The sequence below is a fragment of the Perissodus microlepis genome, chromosome 15, assembly GCF_051167445.1.
Source record: "Perissodus microlepis isolate ML-2025 ecotype Zambia chromosome 15, ASM5116744v1, whole genome shotgun sequence".
NCBI classification, from domain to species: domain Eukaryota; kingdom Metazoa; phylum Chordata; class Actinopteri; order Cichliformes; family Cichlidae; genus Perissodus; species Perissodus microlepis.
The window spans coordinates 33,855,539-33,876,557 of NC_140475.1; the positions used below are offsets into that span (position 1 = coordinate 33,855,539).

A 21,019-nucleotide genomic window follows, 5' to 3' on the forward strand; every position below is an offset into this window, starting at 1 on the left:
CTAAAAGGTAATTTTTTCTCAAAGTTTCTCTGGAGGTTTTATTTATATCTCACTGCCTTCCGCAGTAGATGTTAGGGAGTTTGAGACATTTCGTTTATTTTAACGGTAAAGGACTAAATTTAGATGGGAGCTTATGACTAGCACATTTTTTCCACTGGTACGCAATCTCAGAGATGACTATCGTTCACAGTTTATTTATTGTGGCTCGGTATTGTGCTGCCATCTAGCGGTATCATAAAGTGCCTACAGGTCGCGACCATGACGTGACGTAGCACTTTCAGAGAATCCAGCCAATCAGCTGCCAGTGACGGTGACGATTTGAAATTGAAGCGGGTAGAGGCGGAAGCGAGCAGGAGAACATAAACAAAAGAAGTTTTTTTTTCGCAAGTGCAAGTAATAATTTATTCGAATGGATTTTTATTTTCCTTTAACTAACATATGGAGTCATACTTACGTCCGATTTACGTGGTTTTTAAATGTAGTTGTTCGTGTAAAGTGCATCTGCCGTTAACTCGCCTGTCTCGTAATTACACCGTTTAGGTTTCTAACAGTCCGCAGCCATGTCGATATTTAGCGTACAAGGGCGGAAACACACCGCTTATTACGACAATCTGCTGTCAACATCAACGTCCAGGACACCCGGCCGAGAGCGAAAGATAGCCGACACGACACTGGGCAAAAGTGTGACCGCATCAGGGGAGTCTGCATGTGAAGACAGCAGGTCATCAGATAAAAGCCGTCCGGTGAACAGGACGTATGTCGTCTCTGCCCTGTCAAAGAGTGGCAGCGGGCAGCAGACCCCTTACCGAGCCCGGCTCACCCTACAAAGACGGTCAAGGAGGAAGACCGGGGCCGAAACGGCTGAACAAACGATGACAGACAGCAGCCAAAGCACCACAGCAGCTCCGGAGAAGAGACTGACTCTGCAGCGCAGGACCAGGACTCCCTCCATGGACAAGAGCGGACGTGGACAGCCTGGAGGCCTGCAGTCAACTCCCAAAGTTCTCGGTGAACCAAACGGGAGGACACCTGGTTTATTCAGGTCTATGAGCTTAAGAGAAACTGCGACTCATGTGCAAACACAAGGGAGGTTTGCGCAGAACAAAACCCCCTCCTCTTCTTCATCTTCAAGTAGAAACACAGACGAGACCCATACCTTTAAAACGCCGACCAGAAAGACCCCGTTTGAGAGAATCGCTGCCAAACGAGACGTGTTTGAGAGACTGGCAGGGAAAGAAGCTCCCAAGCCAGTGTTGGTCAAATCTGCCAGTCTGGAAAGGCCCAAACCCCGAGCACAGCAAGCCGAAAACACTAAACCCTTCCCGGCTCCTCGGATCAGCAAGACGACCTCAGGTGTGCGAAGACCTGACACGACGCTGCAGGTGATAAAGACAAAGACCTCGAACCAAAAGGGAGACGTGACCCAGGTCAGGACATCCGATCCTGCTCCTCCTGAACAGATCCTGCCCAGTACCAGTGAGGGTCTGAAGCAGCAGGACTTACTTAAAATGGAAAATAGTGCTGTTACGGTGGCTGTGCGTGTCCGCCCCTTCAGTGCCAGGTTAGTGTTTAACGCCTGGGTGACTGAGAAGCAGGCCCCCCTGTCAGTATATTAAAGTCTGGTTCTGGAAAATCTGTGTATAAAACACTGGCATGCTACTTGTTTAAAGAAAGACAAACAACACATTTCTGAAGTTTTGTGTTCGGCTCTATTACAGGGAGAAAGCTGAGAAGTCCTCACAGGTCATCTTCATGAATGGCCAGGAGACTGTGGTCCAGCATCCAGAGTCCAGACAGAGCTACTCCTTCACCTACGACTTCTCTTTCTGCTCAGTGGATGCCAGTGACTCCAACTTTGCCTGCCAGCAGACCGTGTATGAGACGCTGGCCAAACCTCTGCTGCTGAGGGCCTTTGAAGGATTTAACACCTGCTTGTTTGCCTATGGCCAGACAGGTTCTGGTAAATCATACACGTGAGTGGACTCACTTTTCATTTACATCAGTGTTCTCACTTATGTGGTCATGTGTTTTGTTTTTTACTTTTGTACTGTAATCTGTCACTTTGATGTGTTAAGACTGATTGTTTTGCAGGATGATGGGTTTTGAGGAGGAGGTAGGGGTGATCCCAAAATTCTGCCACGAGCTTTTTTCTAAACTGGCCTCAATAAAAAGTGAAGAGGTAAGCTCTCTCTTTGTTTTTGTTTTTTTACATTTCTATTCCAATTTCATTTTTATCTGAAAAATAATTAAATGATCTGTTTGGGTCCCTTTTGAATCTCAGGTCAAATGTCATGTAGAGATGAGCTACTTTGAAGTGTACAATGAGAAGATCCATGACCTGCTGGTGACCAGAGAAGAACCAAACCAGAGGACGATGCCCGTGAGTAGTTTGCTGTTGAGTGACACTCATCCCTGGCACATGTTTTTATCGCTAACTTGCCACTGTGGTTGACTTACCACGGGGGAAAAAAATGTAGAAAACCTTTGTTTGGATTTGTTTTCCAGCTGAGGGTGAGAGAGCATCCGGTCCACGGGCCTTATGTCGCTGAGCTCTCAGCGTAAGAAAATCTCGTCTTTCTCTCTTTATTCGCTGAAAGCTTGAACATTCTTGGATGGTACCTTTTTCAGAATTGCTCAGCTTGCTGTTTCTTCACAGGAATGTGGTGCGCTCTTACACTGATGTTCAGGTAAGATGAACCAGTTGTCTTTTTATTAGTGGGTGCTTTCAAGAACAAGCTAGGTCTTCCGTGTCAAGCAGACAAAAAGCCTGTTAACCGAATCTGAAAGGCTTGTCATGGAAATGAATATCTTCAAGTGAGATTTCACACAGAGAATCAATAATAATTTAAAGTACTTTTTTTCTTCTTCTTTAGGGCTGGCTGGAGCTCGGCAATAAGCAGAGAGCCACAGCGGCTACAGGAATGAATGACAAGAGCTCCAGATCTCACTCTGTCTTCACCTTGGTCATGACCCAGACTAAGGTACTGTCTCCACTGTGTATTTACACCTCTTTTCCCTCTTTGAGTTTTTATGTAAAAAAAAAAAAAAAAAAAAAATACGTTAACACGGGGGGAGCGGATGAATAGTGCTTACATTAAGTGCCTGTGAGTCCATTTGTGTTTGTGTGTGCAGACTGAGCTTGTGGAAGGAGAGGAACATGACCACAGTATCACCAGCAGGATCAACTTGATCGATCTGGCAGGCAGCGAACGCTGTCACTCTGCCCAGACCAGTGGAGACCGACTCAGGGTGAGCACATGTTAACTACCATCTGTGGTTAAGTCATTAAGCAGTTAATCATTGCTTGTTGGAGATTGGAGTTGGAGACTTTTAGGTGAACCACGGTATATAATTTTATCATTCACAAATCAGAGTGCAGTCTCTTGTCTCAGAAGGCTCTGGTTTCTTTGCATTGTTGGCCTGTTCATTAATTTTTCTATGCTTATTTTATTCAAAATGGTGTCTTTATAGGAGGGCGCCAGCATCAACAAATCACTGCTAACGCTCGGAAAGGTCATCTCTGCCTTATCAGAACAAGCGCTGACCAAGAAGAAAGTCTTCATACCATACAGAGACTCTGTCCTTACATGGTGAGGGAACGGTATGCTTGTGCACAATTTCTTTATTTTTGTTTGTTTGTCAGCAATCACAGTGACGGTTCTCCTCTAATTGTCACCTACAGGCTGTTGAAGGAGAGCCTCGGCGGTAACTCTAAGACGGCCATGATCGCTACGCTGAGCCCGGCGGGCAGCAACGTGGAGGAGAGCCTGAGCACTCTACGCTATGCCCAGCAAGCCCGCACAATCATAAATGTGGCCAAGGTCAATGAGGACACCAATGCCAAGCTCATCAGAGGTCAGACATCCATAACATACGTGCTTAAAAATTTGTATACTGTAGACAAAAGGTATCTATTTATAAGCCTTATGTCTAAAGCAGGGTTTCAGGCACACTTACTGTGTTGGTTTGACATGTGAGCCTGGACAAATCCTTGGTCACCTTATAAACTAAAAAAAAGAGAGGGAGGGAAAATCATTTTTATATGAGAGATTCTTTTTCCTTTTTTTCCCCCTGTAGTTCTTTGTAAACCTGAACATCTGCCTTTCAACACACAAAGCCACACCTGTATTTCCTTTTTTACAGCCAAAACCACAGAGTAGCTTCACAGGTGTAGTCAGTATTTTTGGACTGGAAGAACTCTCTCATACACACACACATATAAATATTTTCATGTCTGTCCTTCAGCTCCTCCTTCATCAGCCTTTTTCCTCTCTCTCTTTTGTTCATCCCTGTGTTTTTCTTTATATGCGAACGTGTTCCTGTTAGGCGCTCGCTCCCGATTGCTTTTGCTCTCCTCCTTTACCACTCACCCTCCCGTCTGTCGGCCCGTTTATCCATCACCAGCTCTTGCGCTATCCAGTTGAAATTAAAGCCTGGCCCTAACCTTGCCTCCAGGCCATATTTATGCACTGTCAGTTGCACATGGCGGCTAACTGTCATGCAAGTATTATTTTTCATAAGATGATAGCGCTGCTGTTTGACGTTTTTAGCACTAAGGGGAGCTCTTGCTGTGGATTTCATTCACGATGCCTGTCAGCGGGAGATGCTCAAAGTGAATGTGACTCGGACAGACAAACCAGTCAACTTCACTGAGGGACAGTATCGAGCAGTTCGCTGACCAAATCTGAATATTCCTCTCTAAAGTGGCATTGTATCTGCACGTTTTCATAATCTTGCTGCAACAGTTTTCTCAATCTGGATGAACTTTGTGTGTTTCAGAGCTGAAGGCAGAGGTGGAGAAGCTGCGAGCGGCCCAGATGAGCTCCCAGGGCGTCGAACCAGAGAGAGTGAGGCTCTTCCAGCAGGAGATCTCCACCTTGAAGAATAAACTCTGTCAGCAAGAGAGGGAAATGATTGAGGCCAATCGGTCAGCATTACTGCTATAATCCTACTGAATCCTCAAATGAACAGTTCTCTTTTTGCAGTGGAGGGGGTCAAATGAAAGCTAGTTTCAAAGTTATTCTTCACACTCACACAAAGTAATAGTATATTTACAGTGATCTATATGTTTCTGTTTATTTGCGCAGTCTTGATACGTACAGTTTGTTATTGAGTTCTAATAACAGAAAGATTTAATTCTTTCCCGTGTATATTTTTATTAGGCTAAAACATTCAACGTTCTGATATTAGAAATAAAAATCAGACATTTTTAGCATGACAAAGATGTTAAGTAGAGCCCGACTAATATAGAATTTTTAAATAAAATATTTGTTATGTGTGGTTATTTAGATAATATGACAATGCTCTTTCAATATAATCAGGATTTATTACCACAGCAAGTTGTGCGCTACTCATTTATCAGAATCAGAAGTACTTCATTAATCCTGAAGGAAATGATGGAAATGATGCTCTGCTTTGATCAGCTGGTTATTTTTGCTGCTTTCCAAACACTTGTGTTCTCAAGTGGAAAGCTGCAGAGTGCCCTCTGGTGGATGAACTATGCAACGTCAACCCTCTTAACTTGGTTGAAGGGTGTTTCTCCCATCTCTTCTTTAAAACCTTTTTATTTATCTGCCATTATAAATGCTGATATCAATATATGACTTGGGGTTTACTTAGCAGTGGGTGATGTTAGTGGTAGAATTTGTTCTTATGTCATTTTTGCTTTTGGTTATAAATAATTTTTTTTCAAATTTTCCGGCAGGGCGTGGAGGGAGAAACTTGAGCAAGCAGAAATTCGCAAGCGTGAAGAGACCAAAGAGTTGCAGGTAATTTCTTTTTTCGGTGTAACCTTCATTTTATTAGTCTACTCTCTCTATCATCCTGCACCCACCATGCTTGTGTTCAAACACTAATGTTGTTAAAGAAGAAGCTGAAAACAAAGGCGATGAACCCCCCCCTCTATAAATAACTTTTGGTCTGTGTGATCAGAAAGCAGGAGTGACCTTCAAAGTGGACAACCGTCTTCCCAACCTGGTGAATCTGAACGAGGACCCTCAGCTGTCCGAGATGCTTCTCTACATGATCAAAGAGGGTCGCACCACGGTGGGCAAGCTCAAGTCCAACTCCAGCCACGATATCCAGTTGACTGGAGCCCTCATTGCTGACCAGCACTGGTGAGACCAACTCCTCAGAGGGGTGTGAAAACAGTAGCATATTGTTCAGTCAGGTGGAATAGCTGCATCAAGATGGATATAACCAAGGAATATGTAGCCCTACGAAGATATTTGGCCACTTTCTTTGCATTTCACCTAAAATAGTTTATATTTTCTTTATATATATATTTTTTTTCAGTGTTATATCCAACATACACGATACTGTCAGCATCATTCCGATGGAAAACGCCAAGACTTTTGTTAATGGGAACCTCATCTCTGAATCCACAGTCCTACACCATGTAAGTAAAGCAGCAAGTCCTAACTTTTTTGTCCGTCTATCGGTTCATTTTGTTACTCACTGTAAATCAAACGGAACGGTCTGTCCACGCAAGGCCCAAAGCGTTTCATAAATGATTTCTCTCTGGATCTGTGTCTCTTGTCCGGCTTCTAGGGCGACAGGGTGATTCTTGGAGGAGATCACTACTTCCGCTTTAATCACCCAGCAGAGGTGCAGTCTGGGAAGAGAGCGTCATGCTGGACAGGCGAAGGCGACGGTCATAAAGATTTCGAATTTGCTAAAAACGAGCTCCTTGCAGCTCAAAGAGTGCTGTGAGTGGAGGGAAAACCGGCCAGACGGAGGCTTTTCTGATCAAATGTAATTCCATACTATCAAAATCTGAATTCCCATTTTTGTGTTTCTCAGGCTTGAGGCAGAAATTGAAGAAGCCCATCTTAAAGCAAAGCAGGAGATGATGCAAGGAATCCAGATGGCAAAAGAAGTGGCTCAGAAAGAGCTTTCTGACCAGAAGGTGCTCTATGAAGAAAAGATCCGAGCCTTGGAGAGAGAGCTGGTATACGAGACTTTCTCTTCTTCTTTTTTTCTTTTTTTAAAATCTAGAAATAGGCCAGTTGGATGATATTAGTCATTTATTATTGTAACCCTGTATTAGATTATTGACAGTCTGTAATTTTTATTTACTGTAATATTGTAAACTAAAACCTAAAATTGAAATTGTTAGGTGTATTTTCTTAACACTTGTGCATTTTTAAAGAACCTTTAAGCATAGTAGAGTTTTGCACACTCTCATACCCTGTCAGATTATGCAAACTACAGATAAATGCCAGCATTTCGTTCCTTCAGAATGAGGAGAATGAGCGGAAGCGCCAACAGGAGTTGGAGCAGCAGAGGGTTGCCAGCCAGATGGCAGAGCTCAAAACTGCCAAGCTGGAGTTGGAGCAGGAGGTGGATGTCCAGAGGAAACGTCTCCGTATCCACATGGAGACCCAGGTTAGGATTTTTGATTAAATTAAGGAAACAACAAAAAAAAGGATGGGCTCAATTATTTTGATTTGTGCACATGTTTAAAAAAAAAAAAAAAAGAATACCCAATTTACATTTGGCCAGTCGGCCTTTATGGGAAGCCTCCTGTGTGAAGGTTTTGTGTGTTTGCAACCCTTTGGATCTCAGGTGCTACATTATGAGGTACAGGTGGAGACGGCCTTGCAGGGGAATTGGGCAAAATTAAACAGGACTTTGAACAATCACTTTTTGATGGCATTTTTTTTATGGATAAAAGTGAAAATAGCTCAGGAATGTGACCGCCGTACCATCAGTTTTTCCAGAAAGAGACTGTTGCCTTTTCTTTTATTTCCCCTATGACTGTAGGCGGGTGGGTAGGTGGGCGAAATGTGTGATATTTTCAAGCAGTCAGCTTCTCGCTTTTCTGGAAGTAGGCATACAGGAAATCTATATTCATTAATTATATCACCTCTTTCGTTTGCTCATCCTCATGTTTTCTGATGTTATAAATGAGCATTAGCAAATATGCTGACTCTGGGCTTTATGTTTAACCATTTGGGATGCGTTTCGAGCCACCGTGGAGCTTGGCTTCAGGCGGAATGTTTTAACCAGATGGTTTTTAATGTTGTTTACATTACCATGACTCACTCAAGGCTATGGAAGAGCATCGTGTGCGCCAAGCGAGGATTGTCGAGGCCCTGGAGGCGGAAAAGAAAAAGATCGGCAAGGAGCTGGAGGAGATTCAGAAGAAAAGAGCTTTAAGGGAAAACCATACGCCCCAACATGGTAAGAGTTAAGTCAACACTGAACGTGTTTGGGAGTAAGGATCACATCGTGTAAGCAGAGTTGTCCTGAGCAGCAGAAGCATTAGAGAAAAGCTGTTTGCCACTATATCAACGTACACTGAAGGCATATAATCCTTAGTAAATATGTAAAGCACTAATGGGCCTCCATATTCTCAGAGATGCAGGCTTTTGAACTAGGCGGCGATGACTAGCCAGATGGTCCGTCTCCTCTTTAGACTGGGGAACATGGTTTCCACATTTATCTAAATTCAAATTTCAATTTGTCTAACCACAGAACAGTTTTCCACTTTGCCTCGGACCATTTTAGAAGAGCTTTGGCCCAGTGCCGTTAGCTTCTTCTTTGACACAGCATACAGTGTTTACAGACAATGATTTCCATGACTGAATCGTGCCTGTTTTTAATGCAGTGCTGCCTGAAGACCTGACGATCACAGGTGTTCAGCATTAATCTTTGGCCTTGTCCCTTGTGCACATATTTCTTCAGGTTCCTGGAGTCTTATAATAATAGTATATTTGTTTGTTTTTCTTTTTTACAAACATTAGACACAGGAGCAGATAGTTGAACCTCTTCTCATCTTATTTTCTGAGAAACCGCCCCTCTAAGATGCTCCTTTTATATCCAATGGTTTTATTTGACTCGAGACAATGTTGCATTAAAATGACTTTTTGGTAAGGTAAGGAGTGTTGGGGAGTCTGACCATTAGGCTGCCCTCTTATTCTGTTCATTTGTTTGTACAAGGATCATATTAGATGAATGGATGCAATGTCAGAATTTATGAGCCTCTCAACCCTAATCGGTAGAATGTGGAGCACAGTGATCTGCATCTTACTGTAATTCCTTATAAGGTCTTTGAGAATTGTTGGTGGAAATGAGTGCAATAGCCAGTGAGTAGCTTATTTCAACTGTTCCTTTTTACAGTGAATCCCTGTTGTGTACTATCTTGTACTGCTAAGTAAAGATCATCTGAGCCAAATGACATTTAACTCTGGGCTATTAGTTGAAGGTAGGACTGGGCGATATGACCCAAAATTCATATCTCGATATTCTTTAGCTGGATGGTGATATACGATATATATCTCGATATTTTTTTAAAGCCATAAAGTAACAACAAAAAGAGTTCTTAGTCACACTGTGTCCCAGATCTCACACTGGCACTTTTATTAACATACAGCGTAGATGTACATGAAAAAATTACTCAGAAATAAATTATCAGCATTTATTAAATAATAATGCTCCATAAATAAAATAAAACAATGTTGTTTTTGTGCATAACAAAAAGCTCACAATTGTGCAGTCAAAATGTAAACTAACAGACCCTGAGCATAATAACAAAGACAAATTTCGCATCTGCTCTGTTCCCAAGTTCTTCTGCGTGACTGACAGCCTGGAGTTTGAAATCCTCTTTGTAACCACGTCTCTGAACAGGTGCCATTTGTGGTCCTTAAACACATATGGTAATATTACGTTGAAGTACAGTACGTAGCACTCCACGAGGCTCCTGACTACGGTAGCCGTAATGCTCCAACAATCCATCCAGCGGTGCGGCTTCGTAGCTTACCAAAGTCGTACTAAAACATTTTTTGACAGATTGCTGAGCACCGTGTAACACATAAAAGCGGTTCGCGATCAGTAAGCACAACCAGAACTCATGCATAAGGTGCACTGTCGAGTTTTGAGAAAATGAAAGAATTTTAGGCCGTGCAGCCCCGTGCATGGAGCTGCATGGTGTGAGAGCCGCGGTAACTCGTTAACGGAGATTTTCCGCATTAATGCAGTTATGGCTTTAACGTCATTCTAACGAGATTACTGCTACCAGCAGTAAAATAGTAATCTCCAAATGTTTTCTTTTTACCCCAGCTCCTCTTTGATAGCTGATCTTGTTGTTGCCTGCAGGTGAAGCGATGGGGGAGGGGGAGTTGTGTTCAGTGAAGTAGAGAGAGGCAGAGTAACGTTGCGTGGAGACAAAAGTGGACGAAAGAGAGGCAAACTTGCGGCTCCACAAGTATAATTATAACATAACATAGACTATATCGATATAAACAATATTGTCACATCTCATATATCATATAAAAATATATCGATATATTTAAAAACTCGATATATATCGCCCAGTCCTAGTTGAAGGTAATGCTTCATTTCTCTGTCGCAGTCTCTCCACAGTGGGATGCCATGAAGTTGTCCTTGATGATTGAGGAAGCCAATAAAATCAGTGCTAAACTGAAGAAACACACAGTGTTCAGCAGGTAGGAAAGAAAGGATGGGCAAAAGTCGCATATATTTTTTATTATGCATCATGTAAACACAAAAATGATGAAGAAACCAGTGGCATTAAAAAAAAAAAAAAAAAAAAAAAAAGTAAAAGCATGTAAACCTATATCCAGTCTTTGTATTTAGCTACTCCCAAAAATACAGCTGTAAATGAACACGTGGCTGCTGTGAACCTCTGACCTTATTATTTTTATTGACTTTACTCTCCTGTTTTAGACATGAGAGCTCGGAGAATGAGAAGTGCGGTGGTGTGCTACAGGTGCGAGTTCAAAACACAAAGCTGGGAATTGCCACTTTCTGGTGTCTGGAAAAGTTCCAAAATAACATTGCTGCCATGAGGGAGCTCGAACGGGTAAGTCTGGGATCAATTCTGCGTTCAAATTCATAACCTTTTTTTGCTATCATGTCTTTCTCATATTAACCTGTGTTCTAGTAAGACAAAGCACACCTGTTCAGCCTGCACGACTCTCTTCCTTGTTTTGCAAATTCAGAGCCTGACATCAGCTCCAGTCACTTGCAAATTTCCTAAGTGTTTGACCTCATTTATAGTCCAGAATGGATTGTTTTATGCCCGACAGAGGGATGCTGCCTCACTTTGCGATGCTTTTCTCATTAAGCTGAGTAAATGAGAGTGGACATGTCATCAGGAGTTTATTCACCACAGGGGGATTCCAGCTCTAAAGATGACAATGTGTTTTACGACCCCGATGATGAGTGGGAGCAAGATATATCAGCCTCTTCTTCCTCCGCCGCCTCCTTTTCTCGACGAAGGTAATTATCCAGCTCCTCCTATCCGTAAATCCTTCTTCCTAGCATCTTACATTTACATAAGATTGAAATATGGAGGCGGGAAAGTTTTCAAAAACACTGCTTGTCCCTTACAGAAGGGTGTGTGTGTGTGTGTGTGTGTGTGTCCATGTACCTTAAATTTCATCTTCATCAGAGCTTTTAGAAAGTAAAAAATAGAAGTGAGCATTTTTGCACTGATTTGCATTGACCCTCTCTCTGTAAGGGAACAAGTGGACACAAAGCGTGCCACAAAAACAGTTCCCTTTTTAAAAAAAAATGTTTTACTTTTCGTATGTGGAAAGTTGAGTGATGGTAAATACTTCAAGTAAATTTGGAATACTTGAGTTATTTTCACAGCCTTCCCAGTTTCCAACATTGTGATTTACAACCTGGCACATATTTCTTGATAGTTAAACAGTCCTGTTTTCTCTCTTTTCCTGAAAACTTTCTGCCCAAAGAATATTCCCCTCTTTGGTGTATTTCTTGTGTTTATTAATTTTCACATGCATGCAAGTCAGGCCAAGGTGTTTGTTTGGGAGCGGTATGGAGGACACACACACACACACACACACACACACACCACCTGCTGTACATACAGAACATTTTCCCCCTCACATTGTGGTTATTCTTGTCAAGCAGTCCTGGTGTTCCCAAACTACCACTAGGCACAGCCAAATGAAACACTGCACAGGCTCTGGGGCTCCACCATATTGCTCTTTTACTCCAATAAACCTTTGCCTAAACAATCATCTCTATTTACTGACCTTTCCACCTCTGGGTTTCTCCTGCAAGTAAAGGTTATTCTCCTGTGTCTAAAGAAAAAGTCAGTATAAATGTTGAACGTTGGCAGCAGTACCAAGTGGGTTTCTGGTTGGTTTGGCTTTAGAAGCAGGAGTTTGCTGAAGAGCAGAAGGATCTCAGGGCGTCTCTACGAGATCCGGGTGCATCCCATTCAGAGCCTCCACAGTGGCTCCTCGCAGTCTGCTGGTAAGAAACACAAGTAAATATGCGTAAAATATTAAACGTCGTGTTCTTAAAAGGCAAATGTCTGTGGAATTAAGTGGCGAAAAGCTGCCTCGTTGTCTTTCTAAAATGCGACATTGTTACATGAATATGAATTTTCAGACCTGCATGCAGCATTCAGTGCTACAGCTGTTAAACACTCGACTACATTTGCTTTTTGTGACAAATGATCATCACCCATTCTTCTCTGTGTCTGACCCAGGGTTAATGGGTGTGACCAAATCCCCCTCCCTCCATTCCAGCATCTCAGACCCTGGGATGCCTGGCATCTGCAAGGAGCTAGTTGGCCAATCACTGGCCCGTCTGCGTAGTTCTACAGGGTCTGAGGAGAGCATGGCAGATCGGTTAATCTCAGATCTAAACCTGGTCTACATGGCTGTCCAAACTATATCTGACCTATACGACAGTCTGGATGATGACAGCCAGGATAGTGGTGAGTTCCAGTCAACTTCATTAGACATTAGTAAATCAATAGCTACTGATGGATAGGTAATGATTAGAAGAATAATTTGTGGATATTCATCCTCTGCCAAGGTAAGAGCTGAGCCAAAAGGCATGTATGACCAGGCCACTTTCTTAAAGGTGGCCTGGTGTTTATTGGGCACAAACTTTTATTGTGGTGCTTTTTGGTGGTTTCTTTTTTGCAGTGTTTGTGGGTAATTTGGTGGCACAAACTGAGTTGGTGAAGGCCACGACGGCCATAGAGAATGCAGTGTTTGTTACCATGCAGTGGTTGGCCAGTGTTAAACCCTCCTCCGGTCTGCTCTACACAATTGCCGAGGAACTTAAAAGCCAAGTCAAGAAGATGGGAGGGTTCTTCCAGATGTTGATTCAGGTAAGAAAAAAACCAAAAAAACAAAGGTAACACGTTAAAGTGACAGTACACAAAGTTTCAAATTGAGGTTTCTGCTTGGTGACGATAAAAGGCTAAGCCAGCCTACATGCAGATTGTATCATTATTCTCTAATCATTACACTCCGCCCATTTTGAGTTTAGGCAAATCAATAGCCTTTTTTTTTTTTTTTTTCAGTTAAAGGCTATGCATTGACATGATGTCTGGGTTTTCTGGCATTTGCAGTATATGAATGAGTCAAAAAGAGTGCAAAATCTAAGCTGACAAATGATTTTCAATTTTGCGTAGTTTGGAGACGGGTGGCTAATCAAAATGCAGAGCATTGATTGACGGGTCTTAGCTCTGAGCTGTTTGAGCTCTGTCTATGGAAATGGCACAGCTGAGGGAATTCTCAACCTTGAAGCCCCAAACAGAACATGAATATATGGAAACTAAATCTAAATTCCTTACCAGTCTCAGCACCTAAACACACAATTTTCCCCTCTCGATCCTTACTTTTAATTTTTTCTAGCATTTTAATTTATTTACTGCCCCTTCAGACTTTGTTGGCTGTTGTGCTCTCTTGCTTGCATTGATTCACTATTAAATAAATGTGAACTGAACCTGTGTATCAGTTTGTTTGTGCCGACTCGATGCTGAGTGAAACATTCCTTTCCCGCCCTCACATCCAGGGTTGTGAATCTGAGATCACATCGATGGTGAAAGAAGCCCGAAGGAAAACTAGTCAGTGCCTGGATACAACTTTACTTGCGCTTGGACACATGGCGGTAGTGACGGGCATGTCATTGAATGTCACGGGACTGGGCGCCCAGGCTATGGGCAAGGTAAGACCACCAATAATTTAGCTGGGAGGTCTCTGTTTGGGCACTGTGGTCCACTCTACTCATGCCCCCTCATCACAACTATTAACTGTATGAATGTGAGTGTAAGGTACAGCCATGGTAACACGGTGCACCAATGCTAAGGTTTTATGTATTGGGATATAATTAATTATCTGGTCCTTAACAGGTCATAAACTTGATATGAATAATAAAACATGATACCAAACACTGTCATTATTTATTTAACAAAAATTAAGCCGAAATGTAGAAGCTGTGAGTGGGTAAAACCAAGTCCACCCTTACTGCTTCCACTGGAATTAAGAGGAAAAGCAGTGGCCAAGTTCTGATAATTAGACACTGGTAACTGACTGGAATAATGTGGTCATAAAAAGTCATTTGTGTCCCTTTGTTTTGTTTTTTTTAATCATTAGCCTTCAGTGGTCACGTGTCTAATGAAGGGAACTGGTAAGGGTGTCCGTTCTCTCTTGGAGGAGAGCCTCACCATCACGAGGGAAATGCTGAGAGAGGCTCAACTGTCCTATCCCAGAAGCTCAGTAAGAGATCACCCACTTATTTAAAATGTCGTGCCTTTTTGTGCTCATTTATATCACAGAAATGCTATATCTGGTGTGTTTTTAAAGTGCTTATTGAGTTGCTACCCATGATACCTGTCATCTTTACACGCAGGTCCTCCAGAGCCTTAAATCAAAGACTCTTGATTTAGCTCGTGCTCTGGAGAGCTACATGTACTGCCATATTTCGGTAAGTTTCATCAACAGAATCCATTAAAAACCACAATCTGTAGCCTCTAAACCAGGGACGTTAAACTCCTTTTCATTGCACAGACTGTCCTGTAATTATAAATGTATATGTTTTTTAATTTACTGCAAGCGCACCAAAAGTGGAAAAACTGTAATTTTCCCGTCATTTAATTGTTTATCTCTTAACTAAGTTAACCACTTATGGCAGTGGGAGTGGATAGGAAAAGCTGTAAAACCTAAGAAAATGCAGTTAGAAGTTGGACATTTACATACTCCTTCATATTTTTTTCTAAACCTCTCTAGTGGGCCAGATTCAGGTCTTCGCTGGGCCGATTCTTGCCCCCAGGCCTTATGTTTGACACCCCTTCTCTAAACCCTTTAGTTTTTTTTCACAATCAGATCTACAACATAATGCAGCTTACTTTCTTTTCTTTTTTTTAGCCTCTATTGTTTCATTATGTTCATTTTTTTTTATTTTTTTTTTTATTAAGAATGTAATCATAGAATTAAAAAAATATGTTTCAAACTTGGGGGAGGGAATAAATGGCATTAGTTATCTGCTTTGTGGAGCTTCATTACAAAAGTCCTGGCACTTGTTTTGGTTTAACCAGAGCAAAAAGACAACAGTGCACGCTCAGCTGAGCATCCTGTAGGTAAAGGTTAAAAACGATCCTCCATCTTGACACAGGCTTAAATGTTACGGATTAAGACTCGCTGCCACAACAGCCCCGTTAAAGATGCCACTCAGCCTTTATTGCTCCTGTAAAGCTTAGTGTGCCGTAAGCTTATCTCTCTGCGGTCATCCCTCGGAGATCGTTCACATAATGAATGTGTTGAATGAAGGGGCATAAGTCACAGCTAACAGGCTTGTTTGTCCTTATCTTAGCCACACAAAGTAGCAGGTTTTGTTTTGGCCTTTTTACCTTTTCAAACCAATACATGACACATGTAGGCAGCTGGGCTTTATGCTGTCCACAGTGTTATTGTAGTCAAATAAAACTGAGTTATATCCTCCAAAAGCTACTTTCAGGGTGTTTTTCTCACTATTGGTAAATGTAACAGAGGCTTGAACCCAAAATATTTTCAACTTTTAGTGATTCAGACACTGGCTGCAATTCTTTTATTTCACTTTTTGTGTCAAATGTATTCTGCTCACCCTTTAAAATATAACTTAAGCAAAATACAGGAGTCAAAACTGGTTGCATTTAGTTAATAGTAAATTTATACACATTATAGTAGGATCTTTGTTGTGTTTTATATGTAATTTAACAGATGAAGTTGTGGCTTGCCTTACAAGCATGTCCTGTTTGTTTGCAGTCTTGTTGTCATTATGTGTAAGTGCTAATGTTTGCAAACAGGAGAGGGAATCGGAACCACAGGAGGCAGAGGAAGGGGAGGAGGACGCTTTGGCTTCACTTTTGCAGAAACTGAGGACGACATCAACCAAACTGTTCCAGCTGAACCAAGCCATTAGACAGTTGCATTCATCTCTTTCTACAGCCTTACGAGGTAAAGCTTTTGATTCACAGTGTCAGACACTTACACTAATGTACTTCCTTGATGGGCAAAGGCCAACACTAGCTCTTACAGATTATTTTCTGATAGTTCAGTGGCGGCAGTGTTGGTAGATTTAAGGATGGTTGACCAGTCTGTCCCTGGTGCCCTCTTCCTAGGAAAAGACTTCAAAAGCTGCAGAGATACGATCTCCTCCTCTGCCAAGGCTGTTGACGAGCTGATCACCGGCCTTTCCAAGGATGGAATTGGGGCCCCGACCCTGCAGCTTCCCTGTCTTCAGACCGTAATGTCTGCACGAGATGAGCTCCACTCGACCCTGGAGTCCTTGTCCTCTCTCTGGAACCAGCAGGATGAGGGAGAGAGCAGAAGTTCAGCTAGTTTTGAAAAGGATACAGAAGAAGAAAGCTCAGCCAAAGAGAGAGCTGCCACTCACAGTACTGTTAGACATCGAGTTGTGAGCAAGATTGTGTACGCCCTCGCTCCAGGTGTGCAGTCTAACAGCAGCCCGCACTGGGTATAGTCTTTATTTGTCGTATCACATGCTGTTTTACAGACTGGTAACAGGAAAACTGCAGTATAGCTATCTACAAGCCGTATTTACACAACCATCTGCACACCAGAGCAGTAGTTCCTCTAATTTGTCTTACTTCTAATGTTCTGTAAAGGCAGCTGTTGTTAAAATATTCAAACTGATTTCCCTAGCTTAGTAAAAATGTTGCTTTTCAGCAATTCACATTTATTTTAATAAAAATCAAGTGTTTTGTTAAACATTTAAGCCACCAGAATGTGTATAGCGTTACAATTAGCAGATTAACAGCATTAGGAGTAACTAGCTGTAAAGATGTGCTGTGCCAGGTTTTTGCTCCTTTACTTTATATATTTTTTTTCAGAAGCATTTAATAATTCTACTGCTGGTTTTTCTTATTAGTTCCAACATGCAGATTCGATAGTCAGCACCTCAGGTACAACATTTTGTTAAAGGTCTTGATTACCCACATGTTTTCTTTCTTGCATGAAGTCATTTTGTTGTCATGTTTGGATCAATATTGCTTTTGTACATTGAATAACTCGTACTGTAAAATTTGCACTCAGGAGAGACTTGTATATTTGGGGTTTCTTCTCAATACACATACTTTAACAGGGCACAGTTTTTAATCTTGTTGGTTGTGTTTTTGTTTTTTTTAATTTAGTGCTTTATATGACTTGGTTTAAAAAAAATGCTACTTGTACTTCAAAAATATATGCACATGGTTTGATTTTGCAAAGATCCAAACCTTTTATCTTGAAGGATGTTGTTCAATAAACCATGGAGCTGTGGTTAAGACTGCACTCATAATAAAATAAGACTTTGTTGAATTAAAATCAGACCTAGTTTTATTCTTCTGCTGGTCTAACAGCACAGGTATACACGGATGCTAAAAACTAGTCTTGCCCAGCATCATTGCTCCAGTACAACATCCAAATCTGCATGAGATTAATATCCTTTTTTTCCATGTTTAAACTGAAATATCATTATGCAACATTATGCCTTTGAATCACTTTTCTAAGGGTAATCATCATAATATAAAGATTTTATGTATGTGTGTTCCTTATTTCCTCCTGGATGAAAAGAGCGATCTTGATAAAACTTTGCATAAAAGATTAAATATGTAAATCACATATCGAATTTTATACAAATTCCACAGTCATATTTGTACATTTGACAGGTCAGCCGAGTATAGAATGAAATGTCAGATTAGAATGTGGTGTTATAATTTAAACATAAAAATATTTGCATGTTCCATAGCCCAGTGAGGAGAGAGACCAGGGTTAAAAAAGCTACAAAAACACTGCTTGAATAAATATGAATATATGAAGTTGATGATTGTTCAAATAAAAGAGAACATTTTAATCAATTTCTTGTTTGCTCCCAAACCTGTGACATGACTATACAGAGAAAAGCTTGACAGGGTGTGTAAGGAAAAAAATAAACAAATGCACAAAAAGTTTTATGACTCAGTTTCATAATTTCAAAATTCTCCAAAACTAACATTTTCTTTAATTCACTCATATTAAACTCATTAGGGTCAAATTTAGTGTGAACAATATTACACAAGTGCATGCACACACACATTGGAATGCCTTTGATTCTTTGTGTCATTGTGGTGGATCATAAATTTGATTAGTTTTGGAGTTGTACATCTCTGTTCCTTATATTTCGTGTCATGCCTTTATTATTGTTTTATTTGTTGTTTTGCAGCCAGCAGCACAGGCGCGCCTCCTCCTTCACTCAATACAGACGAGTGAGAGTGAGAGCTGTCTGTCCGTGCCATTCTTTCACCTCTCCTCACTATTTCCCCTGTTTAAGGGCACAACATCATCACAACCTTGCTTTGATCTTTGATCCCACTAAACATTTAAATAGGAGCTTTAAACTGTTAAGCTTAACTGACGATGACCTGACAGCAACCAAAACCCTTTTGAAAAGTTTTGCGAGAGTTTTGCAACATAAACCAAAAAATTTTGAAACGTTTCTCACCAATTCACCGAGCAAACAAACACATTTCACCATGTCAGCCAACTCGTCTTTAAGCTCAGATGACCTTGAAATATCTAAATGGACCATTTTGGGAGATCACTATGAGGTAGAGGGTTTCCTTGAAGAAGGGGGCTTTGGTATTGTAACCAAATGTCGCAATACAAAACCCAACAAACTTGTTGCTATTAAAGTCAACAAGAGCAACCATGAAATTCTGCAACAGGCAAAAATGGAAATTTTCATCCTGGAGCAGCTGCAAGGCTTGGATGTAGATAGATGCAATATTGTGGAATGGAACGGCTTTTTCCTCGACCACCAGCGGATCTGCTTAGATTTTGAACTCCTCGATCAAAGCCTGCGGGAGTACATGCAGGACTGGAATAACCAGGGTCTCGCAATAAGTGAATTGAGGCCAGTGTTACGTCAGCTCACAAATGCTCTGTCCCACCTGGGTTCTTTGGGAATAGTGCATGCTGACCTCATAATGGTTGTGGACCGCGATGACTGTCCCATCAAAGTCAAACTTGTTCATGTTTTAGATCATGTTTTAGACTCTGGCTTCTACACCAATTACTATTTCATAAAAGACAATGATAATGGACAGCGCTGGACATTTAAGACTGAATGGCAATTTCAAGATGAGACAGATTATCAATCCAAGGATATTCGATACATAAAACTAGTGTCTTGATGACCTTGAAGAACTAGTACTGGAAGATAGCGAAGAACCTGAAAATAGCCAACATTTATTTGTCAGCCTAATCAAACAGATGTTGGCCTTGGATCCAAACCAGCGGATAACACCCTCAGAGGTTCTCCACCATCCCTTTTTCAACCCAGGCCTGCACTGGCATGGTCTCTCAGCAGCCTTCAAGTTGGAAAAGAGAAAGATCACACAGAATCAATCTCCAGCATTGCTTCAACCCTGGACAAAAGTAACAAAAACATATACAGGGATTGGAAATGGCCATTAACAGCAAATTACACTGCAAGAATTAATTAAGCGGCTCCAATAATTATCACTTTGGCTTTTCTCTTTTTCTTTGAAATTTTCACTCTCCCCCACCCCAACCAGTCATGGCAGATGGCTGTCTTTCTGAGCCTGGTTCTGTCGAGGTTTCTTCCTTTTAGAAGGGAGTTTTTAATTCCCACTGTTGCTAATTGCTTGCTCATTGGGAAACACCTGATTGTTAGGGTGGCCAAAACTCTAGGGGAACTACCAATTCTTGTGAAAATTTAAAAGGAAAAAAAAAAAAGGCCTAAAAAAATAAAAACAACTGATGAATATGTTCTTAAACTTAGGCACAATTTTGCTTAAAATCCATTAAGTAATCTCTGTGTCAAGTTCTTACCAATATTCAAAGCGGAGCAGCATTTTAAACTATTTACATAACAATCGGGTTTTCTGCATTCAATAACAAATTATTTGTGCCACTCCAAAAATTTCTGTCCACTATAAAGAAGAACATCACAGCCTGATACCTGCAGGCCTGACAGCTGGAGGTGTATCACTCCTGTTTTCTACCTGGAGACAGCAGTCACAAGACAGCATATTAACTACACACTCCAAACACGCTAAACATCACAAATCTCTCAGATCTCAAAACTCGCTCTCTCTCTTTTTCTCCTGTCTTTCTCTCTCTCTCTCTCTTTCTCTCTCGCCGTCACTCCTAAAACTTCCCCCTCTATCTAAACAACCAAATGTCATGATGCCATATCATTTTTGATTAGTTGACATGGTGCATTTTTCCACCAACACGAAAGGGCAGTTTTTTGGGGGGGTTGGGGTTTTTTTTGGCCATAATCAGAGAGTGCTTGCTAGCGCTGTCCTTAGACAGTAAACGTGACGAAACTATTATATATTGTTTATCATTGTTTATCATGACTCTGGTTTTACGTGGCCTATCAACACAATTTAAAAACTGGTATATATCACCTTGTTGCTTTGTCATCTTGAAGTGGTCATGTGATTGGCTTACCACAACTACTTTAATCTTCCTCAGTTAAACAGCAGCACTCATGCAATTGTTTTGCCCCCTAGCTACAGGTGTTGTGCCAAAAAGCGATCGTCTGCCAGAAAGCGATTGCCACCCGCGGGAGTGCGCGCAGCTGCTTAAAGCTGTAGCGCCCAGATTACTTAGAGCTACTTCCCTGCCACTGATATAGGATGCGGTAAGCTGAAGACAGCTTCGACCGTCTGTTGAAAAATAGTAATGCGACTGCACCGCATTTTCTTGTTAGTAACAGTAACGGTGTTGCAACGATA

General features: G+C 41.4%; 1 protein-coding gene across 1 annotated transcript; it reads left to right on the plus strand.

Annotated features, from left to right (window-relative positions):
- The first annotated feature begins 336 nt into the window (after nucleotides 1-336).
- Nucleotides 337-17,597, plus strand: kif14 (kinesin family member 14). Its single transcript, XM_084953900.1, has 29 exons — nucleotides 337-1,561; nucleotides 1,719-1,973; nucleotides 2,092-2,179; nucleotides 2,282-2,380; nucleotides 2,506-2,558; nucleotides 2,657-2,687; nucleotides 2,874-2,981; nucleotides 3,133-3,249; nucleotides 3,472-3,590; nucleotides 3,683-3,855; nucleotides 4,780-4,927; nucleotides 5,705-5,768; nucleotides 5,932-6,116; nucleotides 6,295-6,397; nucleotides 6,550-6,707; nucleotides 6,802-6,949; nucleotides 7,240-7,386; nucleotides 8,052-8,184; nucleotides 10,355-10,448; nucleotides 10,690-10,825; nucleotides 11,138-11,244; nucleotides 12,149-12,249; nucleotides 12,488-12,718; nucleotides 12,933-13,120; nucleotides 13,810-13,962; nucleotides 14,391-14,513; nucleotides 14,647-14,721; nucleotides 16,079-16,229; nucleotides 16,394-17,597. The coding sequence occupies exons 1-29, from the start codon at nucleotides 561-563 to the stop codon at nucleotides 16,753-16,755; spliced, it is 4,851 nt and encodes a 1,616-aa protein (XP_084810026.1). The 5' UTR covers nucleotides 337-560; the 3' UTR covers nucleotides 16,756-17,597.
- The last annotated feature ends 3,422 nt before the right edge of the window (nucleotides 17,598-21,019 follow it).